The 15,132-nt window shown below is 70.0% G+C and overlaps 3 protein-coding genes across 6 annotated transcripts; 1 reads left to right on the plus strand and 2 right to left on the minus strand.

The window, feature by feature from the left end:
- Positions 1–2,594: 2,594 nt before the first annotated feature.
- SSR4 (signal sequence receptor subunit 4) lies at positions 2,595–4,611 on the minus strand. Its single transcript, XM_075134937.1, has 6 exons — positions 4,319–4,611; positions 4,023–4,141; positions 3,874–3,948; positions 3,707–3,796; positions 3,532–3,597; positions 2,595–3,082 (listed from the first exon to the last, which is right to left on the minus strand). Exons 1-6 carry the CDS (start codon positions 4,371–4,373, stop codon positions 2,978–2,980), a joined length of 510 nt encoding a protein of 169 aa, XP_074991038.1. The 5' UTR covers positions 4,374–4,611; the 3' UTR covers positions 2,595–2,977.
- Positions 4,612–4,948: 337 nt separating this feature from the next.
- Positions 4,949–9,605, plus strand: IDH3G (isocitrate dehydrogenase (NAD(+)) 3 non-catalytic subunit gamma). 4 transcript variants are annotated; one of them, XM_075134933.1, is made up of 12 exons: positions 4,949–5,182; positions 5,881–5,931; positions 6,577–6,674; positions 6,768–6,880; positions 6,952–7,012; positions 7,240–7,372; positions 8,075–8,208; positions 8,277–8,379; positions 8,451–8,597; positions 8,826–8,920; positions 9,288–9,348; positions 9,446–9,605. In XM_075134933.1, exons 1-12 carry the CDS (start codon positions 5,120–5,122, stop codon positions 9,524–9,526), a joined length of 1,140 nt encoding a protein of 379 aa, XP_074991034.1. In that variant the 5' UTR covers positions 4,949–5,119; the 3' UTR covers positions 9,527–9,605. The 4 variants fall into 4 exon arrangements, with proteins under 4 accessions (XP_074991034.1, XP_074991035.1, XP_074991036.1 ...); XM_075134934.1 differs by having other exon boundaries at positions 4,950–5,182; positions 5,881–5,922; XM_075134936.1 differs by having other exon boundaries at positions 4,953–5,182; positions 5,881–6,366.
- A 40-nt stretch (positions 9,606–9,645) lies between these two features.
- Positions 9,646–14,451, minus strand: SRPK3 (SRSF protein kinase 3). The gene is made up of 14 exons (XM_075134932.1): positions 13,721–14,451; positions 13,508–13,616; positions 13,341–13,428; positions 13,166–13,253; positions 12,945–13,051; positions 12,238–12,397; positions 12,135–12,160; positions 11,860–11,995; positions 11,262–11,498; positions 10,786–10,883; positions 10,529–10,636; positions 10,373–10,442; positions 10,200–10,292; positions 9,646–9,830 (listed from the first exon to the last, which is right to left on the minus strand). Exons 1-14 carry the CDS (start codon positions 14,085–14,087, stop codon positions 9,646–9,648), a joined length of 1,872 nt encoding a protein of 623 aa, XP_074991033.1. The 5' UTR covers positions 14,088–14,451.
- Between the last annotated feature and the right edge of the window lie 681 nt (positions 14,452–15,132).

Here is a 15,132-nt window from a genome sequence, read left to right on the forward strand (position 1 = left end):
AAAGGTCCCTTGTTGACCCCGCATTCCTGGGGGGGGGGCTGGGAGGGACCGGGACACCCCCCCCCCCCCGCAGGGACCCCCCACCCGCCCCGCCCTCACAGAAGGGGCCCCTCCCTGCCCCCACCCCCACCCGTGGACAGGGTGCTGCAGGTGGGGGGAGGGGCGGGCACCTGTAGGGAAATCACCGGGATGGGGGGGGTGACACCCCCCACAAGGGACCGTCACGGCGGCGGGGGGCGGCCGTGGGGTGACGGGGCTGTCGGGGCCGGTTACATCGCGCGTGTATCCCCCCCCGCCACGCACACGCGTGTGCCGCACACGGGCCCACCCCCCTCCCCGTCGCCCCCCCGCCGGCCCCACCCATCTGTTGGACGCGGGCCGGGATCCTATAGAGACCCTATAGAGCCCCCCCCCCCCCGAGTTCCCCGGCCTCTTAGGGACCCTATGGAGACCCTACAGAGCCCCCCCCGGAGGTCCCTGTCCCCATAGGGACCCCATGGAGACCCTATAGAGCCCCCCAGCCCCATAGAGACCTCACAGAGACCCTATAGAGCCTCCAGCAGAGCTCCCTGGCCCCACAGAGACCCTATAGAGCCCCCGACAGAGCTCCCTGGCCCCACAGAGACCCTATAGAGCCCCCGACAGAGCTCCCTGGCCCCACAGAGACCCTATAGAGCCCCCGACAGAGCTCCCTGGCCCCACAGAGACCCTATAGAGCCCCCGACAGAGCTCCCTGGCCCCACAGAGACCCTATAGAGCCCCCGACAGCGCTCCCTGGCCCCATAGAGACCCTATAGAGCCCCCGACAGAGCTCCCTGGCCCCATAGAGACCCTATAGAGCCCCCGACAGAGCTCCCTGGCCCCATAGAGACCCTATAGAGCCCCCGACAGAGCTCCCTGGCCCCATAGAGACCCTATAGAGCCCCCGACAGAGCTCCCCGGCCCCACAGCAGACAGCAGGGACCCCCACCCAGAGGCAGCTGGCCCCACAGAGACCCCCTACCCCCCTTCCCCGCTCGGCTGCAGCCCCACAAAGACGCCCTAAACCCCCTCCCCACACAGCCCCGGCCCCTCAGAGCCCCCATAGGACCCCCTTTACCTCAGCCCAGCCTCACAGAGCCCCCTCCCCACAGAGCCCTGGCCCCACAGACACCCCACTGCCTCAACCCAGCCTCATAGACACCCTATAGAGCCACCTTTACCTCAGCCCAGCCCCATACACACCCTATAGATCCACCTTTACCTCAGCCCCGGCCCCTCCGCGCCGCTCGCCCCACGGAGCTGCAGCCGCTCCACACTTCCCCCCTCGGGGAGGACCCCAGAGCCCCCTCCCCACAGAGACACTTTTACCTCAGCCCAGCCCCGTATAGATACACTATAGAACCCCCTTTACCTTAGCCCGGCCCTATAGAGACCCTATAGAACCACTTTCACCTCAGCCCAGCCCCATAAAGATCCTATAAAACCAGCTTTACCTCAGTCCCAACCTCGTAGATATCCTATACAGCCGCCTTTACCTCAAGACCAGCCCCATAAAGATCTTATAAAGCCAGCTTTACCTCAGTCTCAGCCCTGTAGATACTCTATAGACCCACCCTTACCTCATCCCCGGCCCCAGAGACACCCTATAGAGCCACCTTTACCTCAGCCCAGCCCCACAGACACCCTATAGAGCCGCCTTTACCTCAGCCCAGCCCCACAGACACCCTATAGAGCCGCCTTTACCTCAGCCCAGCCTCAGAGACACCCTATAGAGCCATCCTCACCTCATCCGCGGCCCCATAGACACCCTATAGAACCACCTTTACCTCAGCCCCGGCCCCTCCGCGCTTCCCGCCTCGCCCAGGATCCCCCCCCGCTCCCCTCAGCCCAGCCCCACGGGACCCCCGCAGACGCACCTTCCCCTCAGCGCCACCTGCCCCGTGAATCCCCCCGCCGACAGCCCTTCCCCTCAGCCCCGGCCCCCCCGAGACCCCCCCCGGGCACCCCCGGCCCCGGCCCCCCCCCCGGCCCTACCTGCTCGCGCCGCTCCCAGCTCGGGGCTGCGGCTGCCGCGGGGCTGACATAATCCGCCCGCAGGCCCCGCCCACCCGCGGGGTGTCCCCGCCCACCGCCCCGCCCCGCCGCCCAGCGGACACGCCCCCTCGGGCCACACCCTGAGCCATCGGTGGGGTAGGGGCGCCCGGGTCCCCCCCGCGGGGGTTCCACACCCCGGAGGGGGGGTGTCCAGACCCCGGGGGGGGGAGCAATAGGGTGGGGTTAAGCCCCCCCCCGACACCTGGGGCCCCTGTGAGGGGGGAGGGAGCCCCCCCGACACCAGGGTTCCCTCCCCAAGGAGGACCCAGGCATACGGGGGGGGGGGCTCACCCCCCCTCCACGGGACCCCGGCGTCTGGGCGGCAGCCCCACCCCCCCCCAAATAAAGGACCCAGGAACCCCCAAACTGCCCACTCCCCCCCCCATGAGGTCAAACCGCTTTGTCACTGATGACATCGCCCCTGTCTGGGGCTGGGTGTGATGTCATCAGCCAGCAGGGAACAGCCTGGGTCCCTGCTGGGATGTGGGGGGGGCACCCCCAAAACAGACACAGGGAAATGGGGGGGACGGGACCTTTATTGGGGTACAGCCACGGGGGGGACAGCGTTTGGGGACACCCCACAGGCAGGAATCATGGGGGGGGACCCTCGAGACCCCCAATTTTGGGGGATAAGGGTAGCCCCCCCCACAATTTGGGGGCTCCCCCATGCCGAGGACACCCCAAACTTGGGGGGTGTGTTTCCCCATTTTTTTGGGTCCAGCCCCAACCAGCCATTCCCATTTTGGGGGGCGGGTCCTTCAGCCCCGCCCCACAGCACCCCCACTTTTAAGGGCCACTTTTATTTTGTCGGGGGGTAACTTTAGGGGTGCCCCACTCCCCAGCGGGACCTGTGGACCCCCTGGAGGGGGCTGCGTTTGGGGGGGGCCGTTTCTGGGGGGGCCTACGCCTGGATGCTGCTCTTGGTGCTGAAGGCCAGGTAATAGACGACAAGGCCAATGGCGGCCGCCACCACCTCCGTCGACACCCAGGGACCGTTCCAGGCGCCCTGTCAAAATGACCGGGGGGGGTGTCACTGCAGCCCCCCCAAACCCTCCCGTGCCCCCCAAAACCTCCTTCCCACCCCCCAGCACCCCCCGAAGCCCCAGGGGCGCGCCTGGGTTCCGGGAGCTCCACACCCATCCTCAAAATCCCCCCCCCAAAATCCCAGTGGTACCCCCCAAAACCCTGGGACATCCCAAAACACCCTCTCAAGACCCTGGGGACCCCCCAAGCTCCCCCCAGGACCCCCAAACTCCTCTTCTGAGGGGAGAAGCAACCCCAGTGCCCCCCCAGCAACACTCTCAGGTCATCTAAGGATTCTCCGACACACCCAAAACGTCCCAGTTTCTGCCCAAATCTCCATGTGCAGCCCCAGCCCCCCCCCCCGTATTCAGAGGGAGCCATGCCAAGAACCCCCCCAGACCCATGGGGACCCCCAAACCCCCCCCAACTCACCCGATGGTCCACGTTGACGGTGAAGAGGGGCCGGATGCGGGAAACGTCCTCATTATTGCGCTGAGCCTAGGGGTGTGAGGGGGGACGGGGGGAGAAAAGGGGGTTCAGAGCCGGGCTGAGGGCACCCCGGGGTGCCCCCCCAGAGGGACCCGAGCCGCGGGGCGGGGGGGCCCACCTTGCGCAGGGCGCTGTACGACTCCTCGTCAAAGAACTTCACCTCGTAGGTGCCCGACTGGGCGCTGCGGTGCTCCAGACTCCAGGAGACCTGCGGGGGGGTGGGGGTGGAGAGTGCTGAACCCCCAAACTCCCCCCGCGCCCCTTCCCCGGGGACCCCGGGCTCACCTGGTAGCGCCCCACGTCCTGGCCCCGGGTGACGGGGAACTGCTTCCCGTTGACATCGGCGTAGAGAGCCACGTTCTGCGGGGAAAGGGCGGCGGTGAGACGCTGGGGGGGGGCCGGCAGCCCACCCCCTCCCCGCCGCGGGGACTCACCTGGGCGCCGTTCTTGCAGGCCAGCGAGATCTCCACCACGAAGACGCTCTCGGAGGAGATGACGGCGTCCGAGGTGGTGTAGTACGAGGGCACGATGGTGGGCTCGGGGCACGGCTCGCCTGCGGGGGGCCGTGAGGACCGGGGCGCGCCGAGACCCGCCCCCCCCAGCCCTCATGGACCCCAGGCCCCCCCCTCCGGCCCTCACAGGACCCCCACACCACGGAGCTCCCCAGCCCCGCACCCGCCGGGACCTCCCGCCCGCCCCGTATCGCCTGCTGGGCCCCCCACCCCCGTACCTGTGGCGCCGAGCGCCACCGTCAGCAGCCCCGCCAGGACCGCCAGCACCGCCATGACTGCCGGCCGCACCGCCCTCCCGCCACAGGCCCTCGTCCGGCGGCCAATCAGCGCCTACCGCCGCTGCCGCGCGCCCAATCAGCCCCCGGGGGCGGGCCGCCGCGCGCCCTGCGGCCAATGGGAAGCGCGTTTTTGCCTTCGCGGGCGCCTGCCCTGCGCGCGACGTGGCCCGGCCGCCACCGCCGTCGCCGCGGGGAGGCGGGGCCAAGCGGTGCACCTGCGCAGCGCCGCCGCCGGCCGGACAAAATGGCCGCCGCGACTTATGTGGCGCGGGGAGGCGGTGCCAGGAAAGGCGCGGCCGCGCCCCGGCGCATGCGCAGCGCGCCAGCCGCGAGCCCTTCTCCTCGGCGTTTCCATGGTAACCGCGGCGGGGCGGCGGTCCAGGCACTCCCCGCCGGTTTTAGTATTTTATTCGCCCCAAAACGGGAATGAAGTGCGGCTGAGGAAAGGGCTCCGCGCGCGGGTGCCGCCGGCCCGGGACAAAATGGCGGGCGCCTCCGCCTCTCCCGCGCCCCTCTAAGGGAGTTCACGCAGAGCCGCCCTGCGCATGCGCCGCCTCCCCGCACCGCCCAGGCACAAAATGGCCGCCGCGACTTTTGTGGCGCTGCCGTCGGCGTGAGGGAAAGCACGGGGCGGGTGGGCTAGGCGGGAAGTCTCGCGAGATCCCGCGCCCCGCCAGCCCCGTCCCCCGGCGGCGCCGACATCTCGCGAGAGCGGCGCGGCGGCCATCGCGGAGAGCAGCCATGGCGGCGGCGCTGGCAGCGGCGCGGCGGCTCTGGGTACCGGCCGTGCTGGGGCCGCGCCCGGTGAGTGCCGGGGCGGCGGGACGGTTCTGCCCCCCTCGCCGGGCCCCTCGGGAGCTGGGCGGCGGGCCCCGCGGTGGTGGCGGAATGCTGCGCTCTGATTGGCCAGCTCGCGGGCGGGCGGTGCGCGGGCGGACTACGGCGATTTGATTGGAGGCGGCGGCACGGCGGGGCGGGACTAGCCGTGAGGCGGCTGGAGCTCTGGTTGGCTCCTGCCGTGGAGCCGCCCGGGCCTGCGAATGCTGATTGGCTATGCGGCGAGCGAGTGGGCGGGCCGGGACAGCACCTTCCTCGTTGATTGGTTGATATTTCTAGGGGAGGTTGGCCCGTGTGCCTGAGCCGCTGGGCGGGGGGGGGGGGGGGGGTGACAAAGCGCGGGGCGGGGGTGTCGGTGCTCAATCCCGGAATCCTCTGCGGTTGGCTGAAGGTGGGGGGGACCCAGGCGTGCGGGTAACCCCTGGGATCCCCCAGCTCAGCCCCATCTCGGGGCTGGGCAGATCCTAATTGGCAGCAGCTGCATTAATGAGGCATCTGGGGCTGCCCGGGGGTCCTGGGTCCCTTGGGGGGGGTCCTGGGTCCCTTAAGGGTGGGCTGGGTCCCTTGGGGGTGGGGTGCCTGGGTCCCTTGGGGGTGGGCTGGGTCCCTTGGGGGGCTGGGGGGGATGCAGGGCTCGGGCTGTGACCTCCCCCTCCCCGCCACAGGCGTGGATTTCCCATGATGCCGAGCGGCGCCACCTCCCGCCCGTAAGTGCCGTGTCTGCCCGTAAGATACCCCAGGGCCCTCTAACACTTCGGGGATGCAGGGAGCTGGTTCACAGGGACCATGGGTGTCCCTTGTCCTGGGGTGGGGGGTCCCCAAACCCACCCTGTCCCCTCTCAGGGGCAGGGCGGGGACTTGGGGGCCCCCCCTTGGCCCCTCCATTGAGGCTGGGGCATGGCAGGGGCTGCAAGCCCCCCGCTTTGGGGTGGGGGGCTGACTTAGGGGGCTCCCAGCGTGCTTGGGGCCCGTTCAGGGGGAGCATGTTGTTCTCGCTGTGTGGATTCCGGGGATGGGTTCGGAGGGCCCTGGCGACGCCCGCGGGGGGCTCCCTTCCCTCTCCACCCCCTACCCGTTTGCCGGCACCATGACTAACTGCCCCCGTTTCTCCCCCGCGCTACGGCCGCCTGCCCCCGCAGCAGCCCAGCATCGTGAGTATGGCCAGACTTCGGGGGTGGGAACCCGGGGTGGGGGGCACCGCAAAAGCATGTGGGGTTGGGGGGGGGCATGCATGGGCCTGCATGGAGGGCGCCTGGATGCCTGGGTTCCCCAGGCAGGGGATGCGGGAGGTGGAGTGGCAAGGAGGATGGGGATGGGGGGGCCCAGACACCTGGGTCCTCACCCCCCCGGTGTCCCCACAGCCTCCCCCTGCCAAGTATGGGGGCCGCCACACCGTGACGCTGATCCCCGGCGACGGCATCGGCCCCGAACTGATGCTGCACGTCAAGGAGGTCTTCAGGTGGGTGCCCCCCTCCCCTCCTCGCCCTGGCGAGGACCCAGGCATCCTGGCCGTCTGCGGGACCCAGGCGTCCGGGCCGTTCCCCGCCCCCAGGCATGCCTGCGTGCCCGTGGACTTCGAGGAGGTGCGGGTCAGCGCTGAGGCGCCCGAGGACGATGTGCAGAACGCCATCATGGCCATCCGCCGCAACGGCGTCGCCCTCAAGGGTGAGTGCGGGGCTGGGGACCCCCCCGGCAGCTTGGGGACCCCCTGACCCCCGTCTCCGTCCTCTCTCCAGGGAACATTGAGACCAACCACAACCTCCCGCCCAGCCATAAGTCCCGTAACAACCTCATCCGGTGAGAGCCAGGGAGCTACTGGGGGGGGGCACTGGGAGCGCTGAGGGGGGACTGGGAGTGCTGGGGGGGACTGGGAGCTATAGAGGCATCAGGCAGGAGGAAGTGGGGGACACCGTGGGGCCCTGGGTGGGGGGAACTGGGCGCCATTGTGGTCAGTGGGGAGCTGGGAGCTGCACGGGGGGCGTGGCCAAGGGGTGGAGCCTGACCTGCGTGTCGGGGCGGGGCAGGACCAGCCTGGACCTGTACGCCAACGTGATCCACTGCCAGAGCCTGCCGGGGGTGGAGACGCGGCACCGCGACATCGACATCCTCATCGTGCGGGAGAACACCGAGGGCGAGTACAGCAGCCTGGAGCACGAGGTGGGCCACGCCCCGTGGGGCCACGCCCCCCCGGCAGGGCTGCTCACTGCATTGCCCTGGGCACGCTGCCCTGGCCACGCCCCCTGCGCTCTGGCCATGCCCCCGGCATGGTGTGGCCCAAAGCTGATAGGGCCACGCCCCCCCACATGGGTACAGTCTTGGCCACACCCCCACACACGGGTACACTGCCTTGGCCACGCCCCCTGTGCGATGGTCACACCCCCCCACGGGTACACTGCCTTGGCCACGCCCCCTGTGCGATGGTCACACCCCCCCACGGGTACACTGCCTTGGCCACGCCCCCTGTGCGATGGTCACACCCCCCCACGGGTACACTGCCTTGGCCACGCCCCCTGTGCGATGGTCACACACCCCCCATGGGTACACTGTCTTGGCCACGCCTCCTGGGTGACAGCCACACCCACACACATGGGTATGCTGCCTTGGCCACGCCCCCTGGGTGATGGCCACACCTCCCTACGTGTGTACACTGCCTTGGCCACGCCCCCTGGGTGATGGCTGTGGCTCACACATGGGTATGCTGCCTTGGCCACACCCCTGGTGAGGACAGACTTGGCCATGCCTCCTTGGTCATAACCACGCCCCCTCTGTGCTGGCAACGCCCCCAGTGGCTAGCAGAACCCCTCTGGCCACACCCCCAGGGGTCACGCCCCGGCCCCTGACGCTGCCCCCTGTCCCCAGAGCGTGGCGGGCGTGGTGGAGAGCCTCAAGATCATCACGGCCGGGCGCTCGCGCCGCATCGCCCACTACGCCTTCCGCCTGGCCCGCGCCGCCGCCCGCCGCTCCGTCACCGCCGTCCACAAGGCCAACATCATGTGCGTCCCGGGGCGGGGGGGCCCGGGGGCAGCGCGGCGCCCGCTGACCCCCCTCCCCGTCCCTGCAGGAAGCTGGGGGACGGCCTGTTCCTGCAGTGCTGCCAGGAGGTGGCGGCCGAGTACCCCGAGATCAGCTTCCGCAGCATGATCGTGGACAACACCACCATGCAGGTGGGCCTCAGCTGCCCCGCCGCCCCGCTGCGCCCCTCCCAGTATCCCCAGTAACCCCTGCCCCTCCCCAGCTGGTGTCGCGCCCGCAGCAGTTTGATGTGATGGTGATGCCCAACCTCTACGGGAACATCGTCAACAACGTCTGCGCTGGGCTGGTGGGGGGCCCCGGCCTCGTCCCTGGCGCCAACTACGGCCACGACTACGCCGTCTTCGAGACCGTGGGTCTGGGGGGGCCGGGGGGCAGCTGAGGGGTGGGAGGGGGGGTCTAGGTGCTGGGAGGGTCCTGATGGGAGGAGCTGGGGGGTACTGGGACCACTGGGCAGTAATGGGGGACTGGGGGGGGGGAATTGGAAGCGTTACGGGGGGTCCCTGTGGGGGTTCCCCAGGGGCTGAGGGGGTCCCCAGGGACGTGGGGGTCCCCCCAGTCACCCCCTGCCCCCCTGCAGGCGACGCGTAACACGGGGAAGAGCATCGCCAACCGCAACATCGCCAACCCCACCGCCGCTCTGCTGGCCGCCTGCATGATGCTGGACCACCTCCGGTGGGGCGGGGCCTCAGCTCGCAGGGGCAGGGCCATGGGGGGGCGGGGCCTGGTCTGTGGGGAGCAGTGACAGTCCCAGGGAGGAGCTAAGGGGGTGGGGCCACAGCCAAGGGGTGGGACTTTGCAAAGGTAGGGATTAGAGCATGGGGGCGGGGCTTCCCCTAGAGGGAGGAGGTCCCATTGCGGGGGACTGGGCAAAGGGGTGGGGCCTCAGCAAGGTCTGGGGCTTCAGAGGGGTGGGGCTTCTGGGTGTTCACCTTGGGGGTGGGGCCTCACAGCTGGGGCAGAGTTTCAAGGGCCAGGCCACACCCCATGGGTGTGGCTTGCTGATATGGGCGTGGCCTCCGGCTGCCCTCCCCCCCCCCAGACTGCACAGCCACGCCTCCACCATCCGTCAGGCCGTCCTTGCCTCATTGGATGATCCCCGGGTAAGTCCCACCCCCACCCCCTTTTAAAGGGCAAGTCCCCACCCCCTGTGGGTGGGATCACAACAAGCCCCACCCCAATGGCTGACCCCATCCCCAGACACACACGCCTGACATCGGGGGACAGGGCACGACCTCGGGGGCCGTCCAGAGCATCATCTCGCACCTCCCCCGTGCCTAGGGGAGCCAGGGTCCCGCTGACGGGACCCCCAGGTACCCCCCACCCCGCTGCTGCTCCCCCAATAAACCCCCCGCCAGGACCCGCCGTGCCACACCTTTATTCACACTCGTGGGGCAGGGCTAGGGGCGGAGCCAGGGGTGGCGCAGGCACTGGGCGGCGGTGGCGCGGCGGGCAGGCTCGAAGGCCAGCATGGGCCGCAGGAAGCGGGCGAAGGCGGCGGCCGCCCCCCGGGGCCACTCGTACTTCTCCTGCAGCACCGCCCGCAGCCCCCAGGGCCGCAGGTGGCGGATGTGCCGCAGCTCCCCTGCAGGGCGGGGTCAGCAGGGCGTGACCACCGTGCCGGGACACGCCCACCACGCAGCGACACGCCCCAATTCCTGGCCTCTCACACCCACCCCCCAGCCCCACCCTCTGCTGAGTGGCCACACCCCCATGGGTATGGGCTCTAGCTCCGCCCCCAGACCCCACCCCTCCCCAACCTTGCCCCGCCCCAACCCCTTTCACACCACCATTTAGCCCCACCCCAAATCCTTTGCCCCACCCCAGCCAGTTCCCTCTGCCATTTAGCCCCACCCCAACCCTTGGCCACGCCCCTAATCCTTTGCCTCCCTGCTTAGCCCCGCCCCAACCCTTCCCCGTGTCCCCTCCCCCTGCCCCTGGCCCCGCCCCTCACCGCGGCGGTTGAAGAACTCGCGGGAGTAGCGCCCCCCCAGCGCCACGTGCCGTGGGATCTCCCCCAGCAGCTCGATCACATGGGCGATGTGGTCTGGGGGTGGAGCGTGTCAGGCCCCGCCCCTCTGAGCCCCCACCTCCCTCCCGAGGCCCCGCCCCCCCGGCCCCGCCTACCCTCATCCCGGCTGTAGTCCTCCCCCGAGTGGGGCTCGAACAGGTAATCGCCCGTCGCCAGCTCGAAGGCCTGGGGGGGAGCGGGGCCGTGAGGGGCCGTGGGGCCGGCTGTGGGCGCCGTGGGGTGCCATGGGGCACTGCGGGGCAGGCCCTCACCATGCAGGCGGTGCTCCAGATGTCGGCGGGGGGCCCGTACCCCGCCCCCAGCAGCACCTCCAGGGCCCGGTACTGCCGCGTCTGGATGTCCTCCGTGAAGTGCCGGTGCTGCGCGGGGGCCAGCGCCTCACCCCCTGCCCGGGGGAGGGGGCACCCCAAACACCCCCCACCGCCCCCAGCCCTCTCAAAGCTGCTGCAAGACACCCCAAACCGAGGTGGGGGCTCCCCGCCCCCCGTCCCCCCCGTCGCCCCCTCACCACCCAGCAGCCGTTGCCCAGGTCGGCGATCTTGACGCGCAGCCGGGGGGCGCAGCGGGGGTCCAGGGGGTTCTCCTGCCCCGCCAGCACCCCCCCACCTGCGTGGGGGCAGCAGGGACATCAGCGGGGTGTCCCAATAACCCCCCCCAGCCCCCCAGCAGAATCCCCACCTGCCCCCCGAGACCACCCCAGCCCCCCTAGTCCTCCCCCAGCCCCCCGATATCCCCCCTCCGCCCCCAACTGCCCCCTCAACCTCCCCCTGCACCCCAACTCCACCCTCCACCCCCCCCTGCCCCCCAAAGCCCCTCAGGACCCCCAATTGCCTCTCACTTCCCCCCCTACCCCAACTGCCCCCCAAATTCCCCCCCCACAACCCCACCTGCACCCCAAATTCCCCCCCAACCCCAACTGCCCCCCAAATTCACCCCCCCAACCCCACCTGCCCCCCAATATGCCCCCTGCGGCCCCCCGCTGACCGAGGGGGGTGGGGGGCCCCCCCGAGCCCCCCGAGATGAGGGAGCTGGAGGTGGGGGTGAAGAGGGAGTCGGAGGCGGAGCTGGGGCTGGGGGGACGCCGGGGGGGGCCCCCCCCCGAGGCGGAGGAGCCCCCCGAGAGCCCATCGCTGGAGCCGCCGGCCCGCAGGGTGTGCACCCCCGAGGAGGAGGCACCACTGGGGGGGCTGCCCCCTTCGTCGGGGTCCAGGGGGGGTGCCTCTGTGGGAGGGAGGGGACCTTGAGACCCCCAAATCCTGGGAGGGGTCCCCACCTCAACACCCCAACTGCCCCCCGCCCAAACCCCAAAGCTCCCGCCCTCCCAGGACCCCCCACACCACCATGGGACCCCCCAACCCTCCTGGAACCCCCAAAACCAGCCCCCAGGGACCCAAACCCACCCCTCAGGGACCCCCAAAATCATTCTCTGGGGCTTCCGACCCCCCAGGACTCCCAAACCCACCCACGGGACCCCAAATCCACCTCACAGCCACCCCCGAAACCACCCAACCCTCCCCCAGGGACCCCCCTGCTCCTCTCCCCGTGTCCCCAGGGGTCCCGGGACCCCCCCCCAAGCACTGACCGGCATCATTGGGGACCCCCGGTGACCCCGCCGTCTCCCGCAGGCGCTCCAGGTCCCGCAGGCGCTGGGCCAGAAGGCGGCTCTGTCGCCGCTGCCGCCGCCGCCGCCGTCGCCGCTGGGCGCGGGAGAGCCGCTCCTGCCGCGGTGGAGGGGACGCCTGGCACGGGGGGGCTCTGCCGGCGCCGGGGGGGGGCAAAGCGCCGCAAAGCGGGGGGGGGGGGGCACGAGGAGCCGCGCGGGGTCACGCACCCGCGGGAGGAGCTGGGGACACTCACGGGGACGTCCTGGGGCGCGGAGCTCACTGCGGAGAGAAAAGGGGGTGAAGAGGGGGATCGGACGAGGGGTCCCGGGGCGCCAGGGGGGTGGTCCCGGGGGTACCTGCGCTCTGGGGGGGGCCGTCCCCCCGCGCCCAGCGCGCGGCCTCGGCCGCCAGCTGCCGCACGAAGGGTTCCCCCACCCGCAGCAGCACGTTCTCGGGCTTGATGTCGGTGTGGATGATCTTGCACTTGGTGTGCAGGTAGTCCAGTCCCTCCAGCACCTGCGCCCCAAGGCAGGGGGGGCACCCCCAAATCGGGGGGGGCACCCTCAAATCGGGGGGGGGGGGGTGTGTGCCCTGACCCTCCCTCACACTGTCCCCGAGGCCTGCTGGCACCCGCTGCAGGGAAATGGGGGGGGATACTGGGGGCTTGGGGGTGTCTACGGAGGACACTTGGGGTCCCCACAGGGATATCTGGGGTCTCAGATGGATATTGGGGTACTGCAGACTTAGGGGGGGCTCTAGAGAGAACACTTGGGTCCCTGTGGGCACACAGAGGGTCCCAGAAAGGATACTGGGGATGGATGTTTGGGGTCCCCACGTGGATCCGGAGGAGCCCACAGGGACACTGGGGGGCTCTCGAGGGAACACCTGAGGTTGGCGTGGGGATGGGGGTGGTGGCAGGGGGATATGGGGGGATTAGGAGGGGCCTGGGCAGGACATTCCGGGTCCCACAGGGATATGGGGGGTCCCAAGGGGGCCTGAGGGTCTCCCCAGGGAGCCGGGGGGACATGGGGGGACATGGGGGGACGTGGGGGCCACCCCTCACCTGCCGCACGATGCTCTTGACGCAGGGCAGGGGCAGCCCCTGGTAGTTGGACTTGATGATCCAGCGCAGGAGCTGGTGGCCCAGCACCTCCAGCACCATGCACACGTCTAGGGGGGTCAAGGAGCGCCTGGATGCCTGGGACCCCCCCACGGGGCGGGGGAAGCGGGGTCCCCCTGCCTGGGACCCACCCCGGGGAGTAGAGGGGACCCCTGGAAGGATACGGACGCCGTTGACCCCCGAGATCTTGAAGTCGTCAATGAGCTGGACGATGTTCTCCCGCTTGGGATCGCTGGGGTCCGAGTCACGGACCTGGGGCGGGGGGGACACGGGGGGCGTTACAGGGGGGTTGGAGGGGAGTCTGGGGGTCCCCGGTTTGGGGGGAGCCGGGGCACTCACGCATTTCAGCAACTTGATCTCGTCCAGGGCCGTCTCGGTGTACTGGGGCGCACTCTTCACCACCTTCAGCGCCACGAACCGCTTCCGCCTGCGGGGGACACCCAGGATTCAGGGGGGGACACCCCAAACTCCCCCCCTGCACCCCCCGCAGGGGTCCGGGCACTCACCGCATGTCCCAGCAGAGCCAGACGGTGGAGAAGTGCCCCCAGCCCAGCTTGCGCACCACGTGGTAGTGCCCGTTGAAGAGGTCCCCGATCCGCACGGGGTAATACCCGCCTGGGGGGGCACCGAGAAGCAGGGGGGGGCAGTCTGGCACCCCGGTGCCTGGGTGCTCCCCCCACCCCACCCCGCCGTGGAGCCGGGTGTCCGGGCACCCCCACCTTTGCAGTAGTCCCGGGGGTCCTCCTGCTCCCCTTCGTCAGAGCCCAGCAGCCCCTCCGACAGCAGGGGCAGGGGCGGGGGGGTCTCTGGCGACACATCCTCGGGGGGGCTGGGGGTGCTGGGGGGGGAGACCCAGGCTGGGAACCCAGGTGTCCGGGCTCCCGATACCCCCCAGTCCCAGGGGACCCAGCTGTCTGCCCCCCCCCCATAGCTGGTCCCCTCGGGGGTCTCCCCCATGCCAAGGGGGGCCCACAGGGTGGTCCCACAGGGGGAAAGAGGAGGGGGATGGTCCCAGGAGAGTGTCGGGAGGTCCCAGAGGCCCCCCGGGCCGGAGTGGGGGGGGGGGTGTGAGGCGTGCTGGGACATCAGCCCCCCAAAATAGAAATGACCTCACGGCCCCAGGCAACGCGGGGTTAAAAATAGCCCTGGCAGGGGGAGGGGTGGCCCTGGGAATGTGGCCCCCCCCAGGAAAGGGGGCTCTGCTTGTCCCCCCCCAGGGAACAGGGACACCCCAAAAGCTCCAACCCCCCCAACAGCTGGTTCTCCCCACTCCCTAAGGGCCACGGTGGGCTCTGGGGAGATCGTGGCCCCGCTGCCCCCCTCATATCCACCCTCACCGTGCGGGTGGTTTCCGTTTTTTGTCCTTTTTGCGCTTTTTCTTTTTTTTGCCTGGATCTGGGGGGTGTTATTGGGGGGTCATGGGGGCCCCCTGCACCATAGGCACCCCCCTACTCACCCCCCACAGGGATCCCGTATTCCCCCCCAGCCCTACGCCCCCCCGCCAGGTACGGGAACCGTCCATTTCTTCTCAGATTCCCCCGGGAATCCCTCAATCCCCGCCCTGGACCCCCCGGACTCCCCTCGAACCGCCTGTTTCTTAACAGAAATTCCCTCGGAATCCCTCAAAACCTACTCCCCGGACGCCCCCCGCCCTCCCCCGGTGCCGGGACCCTCATTTTGCCCTCAGAAAACGCCCCGAAACGCCTCAAACCCCTTCCCTGGATCCCCCATGTCCCTCCCCGGTCGCCAGTCCCCCCGGTTTTCCTCACGAACCCCCTGGGGACCCCTCAACGCCCCCTCCGTCCCCAGTTTTCCCTCACGACCCCCTTCAGGACGTGCGCCCCCCCTCCCAGCCACGGGACCCCCACTTTCCCCTCATAAACCGCCCCGGGACCCCTCAAAACCCTTCCCGCCCCGGGAACCACCTGTTTCTCCTCAGAAACACCCTTAAAACCCATTCTCGGGACCCCCCTCGGCCCCAGGACCCCCAGTTTTCCCTCACGATCCCCCTCAAAACGCCCCCCAAGGACACTCAACACCCCCCTCCAGCCCCGGGATCCCCACTTTTCCCTCAGAAACCCCCCCGGGACGCCCCCCCCTTCCCCTCGGACCCCTCCCTGACACCTCCGTA

This window comes from Calonectris borealis, chromosome 34, assembly GCF_964195595.1.
Source record: "Calonectris borealis chromosome 34, bCalBor7.hap1.2, whole genome shotgun sequence".
In the NCBI taxonomy this organism is placed as follows: domain Eukaryota; kingdom Metazoa; phylum Chordata; class Aves; order Procellariiformes; family Procellariidae; genus Calonectris; species Calonectris borealis.

Bases quoted from the DNA above. Each gene is read 5' to 3' on its own strand.
- SSR4 (XM_075134937.1), bottom strand. From the start codon at position 4,373: ATGGCGGTGCTGGCGGTCCTGGCGGGGCTGCTGACGGTGGCGCTCGGC. The intron at 4,142-4,318 runs GTACGGGGGTGG...GGCCCCCCGCAG, and splicing joins GGTGGCGCTCGGCGCCACAG to GCGAGCCGTGCCCCGAGCCC. The intron at 3,797-3,873 runs GTGAGCCCGGGG...ACCCCCCCGCAG, and splicing joins AGGACGTGGGGCGCTACCAG to GTCTCCTGGAGTCTGGAGCA.
- IDH3G (XM_075134933.1), top strand. From the start codon at position 5,120: ATGGCGGCGGCGCTGGCAGCGGCGCGGCGGCTCTGGGTACCGGCCGTG. The intron at 7,013-7,239 runs GTGAGAGCCAGG...GGGGCGGGGCAG, and splicing joins TCCCGTAACAACCTCATCCG to GACCAGCCTGGACCTGTACG. The intron at 8,921-9,287 runs GTGGGGCGGGGC...CCCCCCCCCCAG, and splicing joins ATGATGCTGGACCACCTCCG to ACTGCACAGCCACGCCTCCA.
- SRPK3 (XM_075134932.1), bottom strand. From the start codon at position 14,087: ATGTCCCAGCACGCCTCACACCCCCCCCCCCACTCCGGCCCGGGGGGC. The intron at 11,996-12,134 runs GTGAGTGTCCCC...CCACCGCGGCAG, and splicing joins CCGCGCCCCAGGACGTCCCC to GAGCGGCTCTCCCGCGCCCA. The intron at 10,443-10,528 runs GTGAGGGCCTGC...GCTCCCCCCCAG, and splicing joins TCTGGAGCACCGCCTGCATG to GCCTTCGAGCTGGCGACGGG.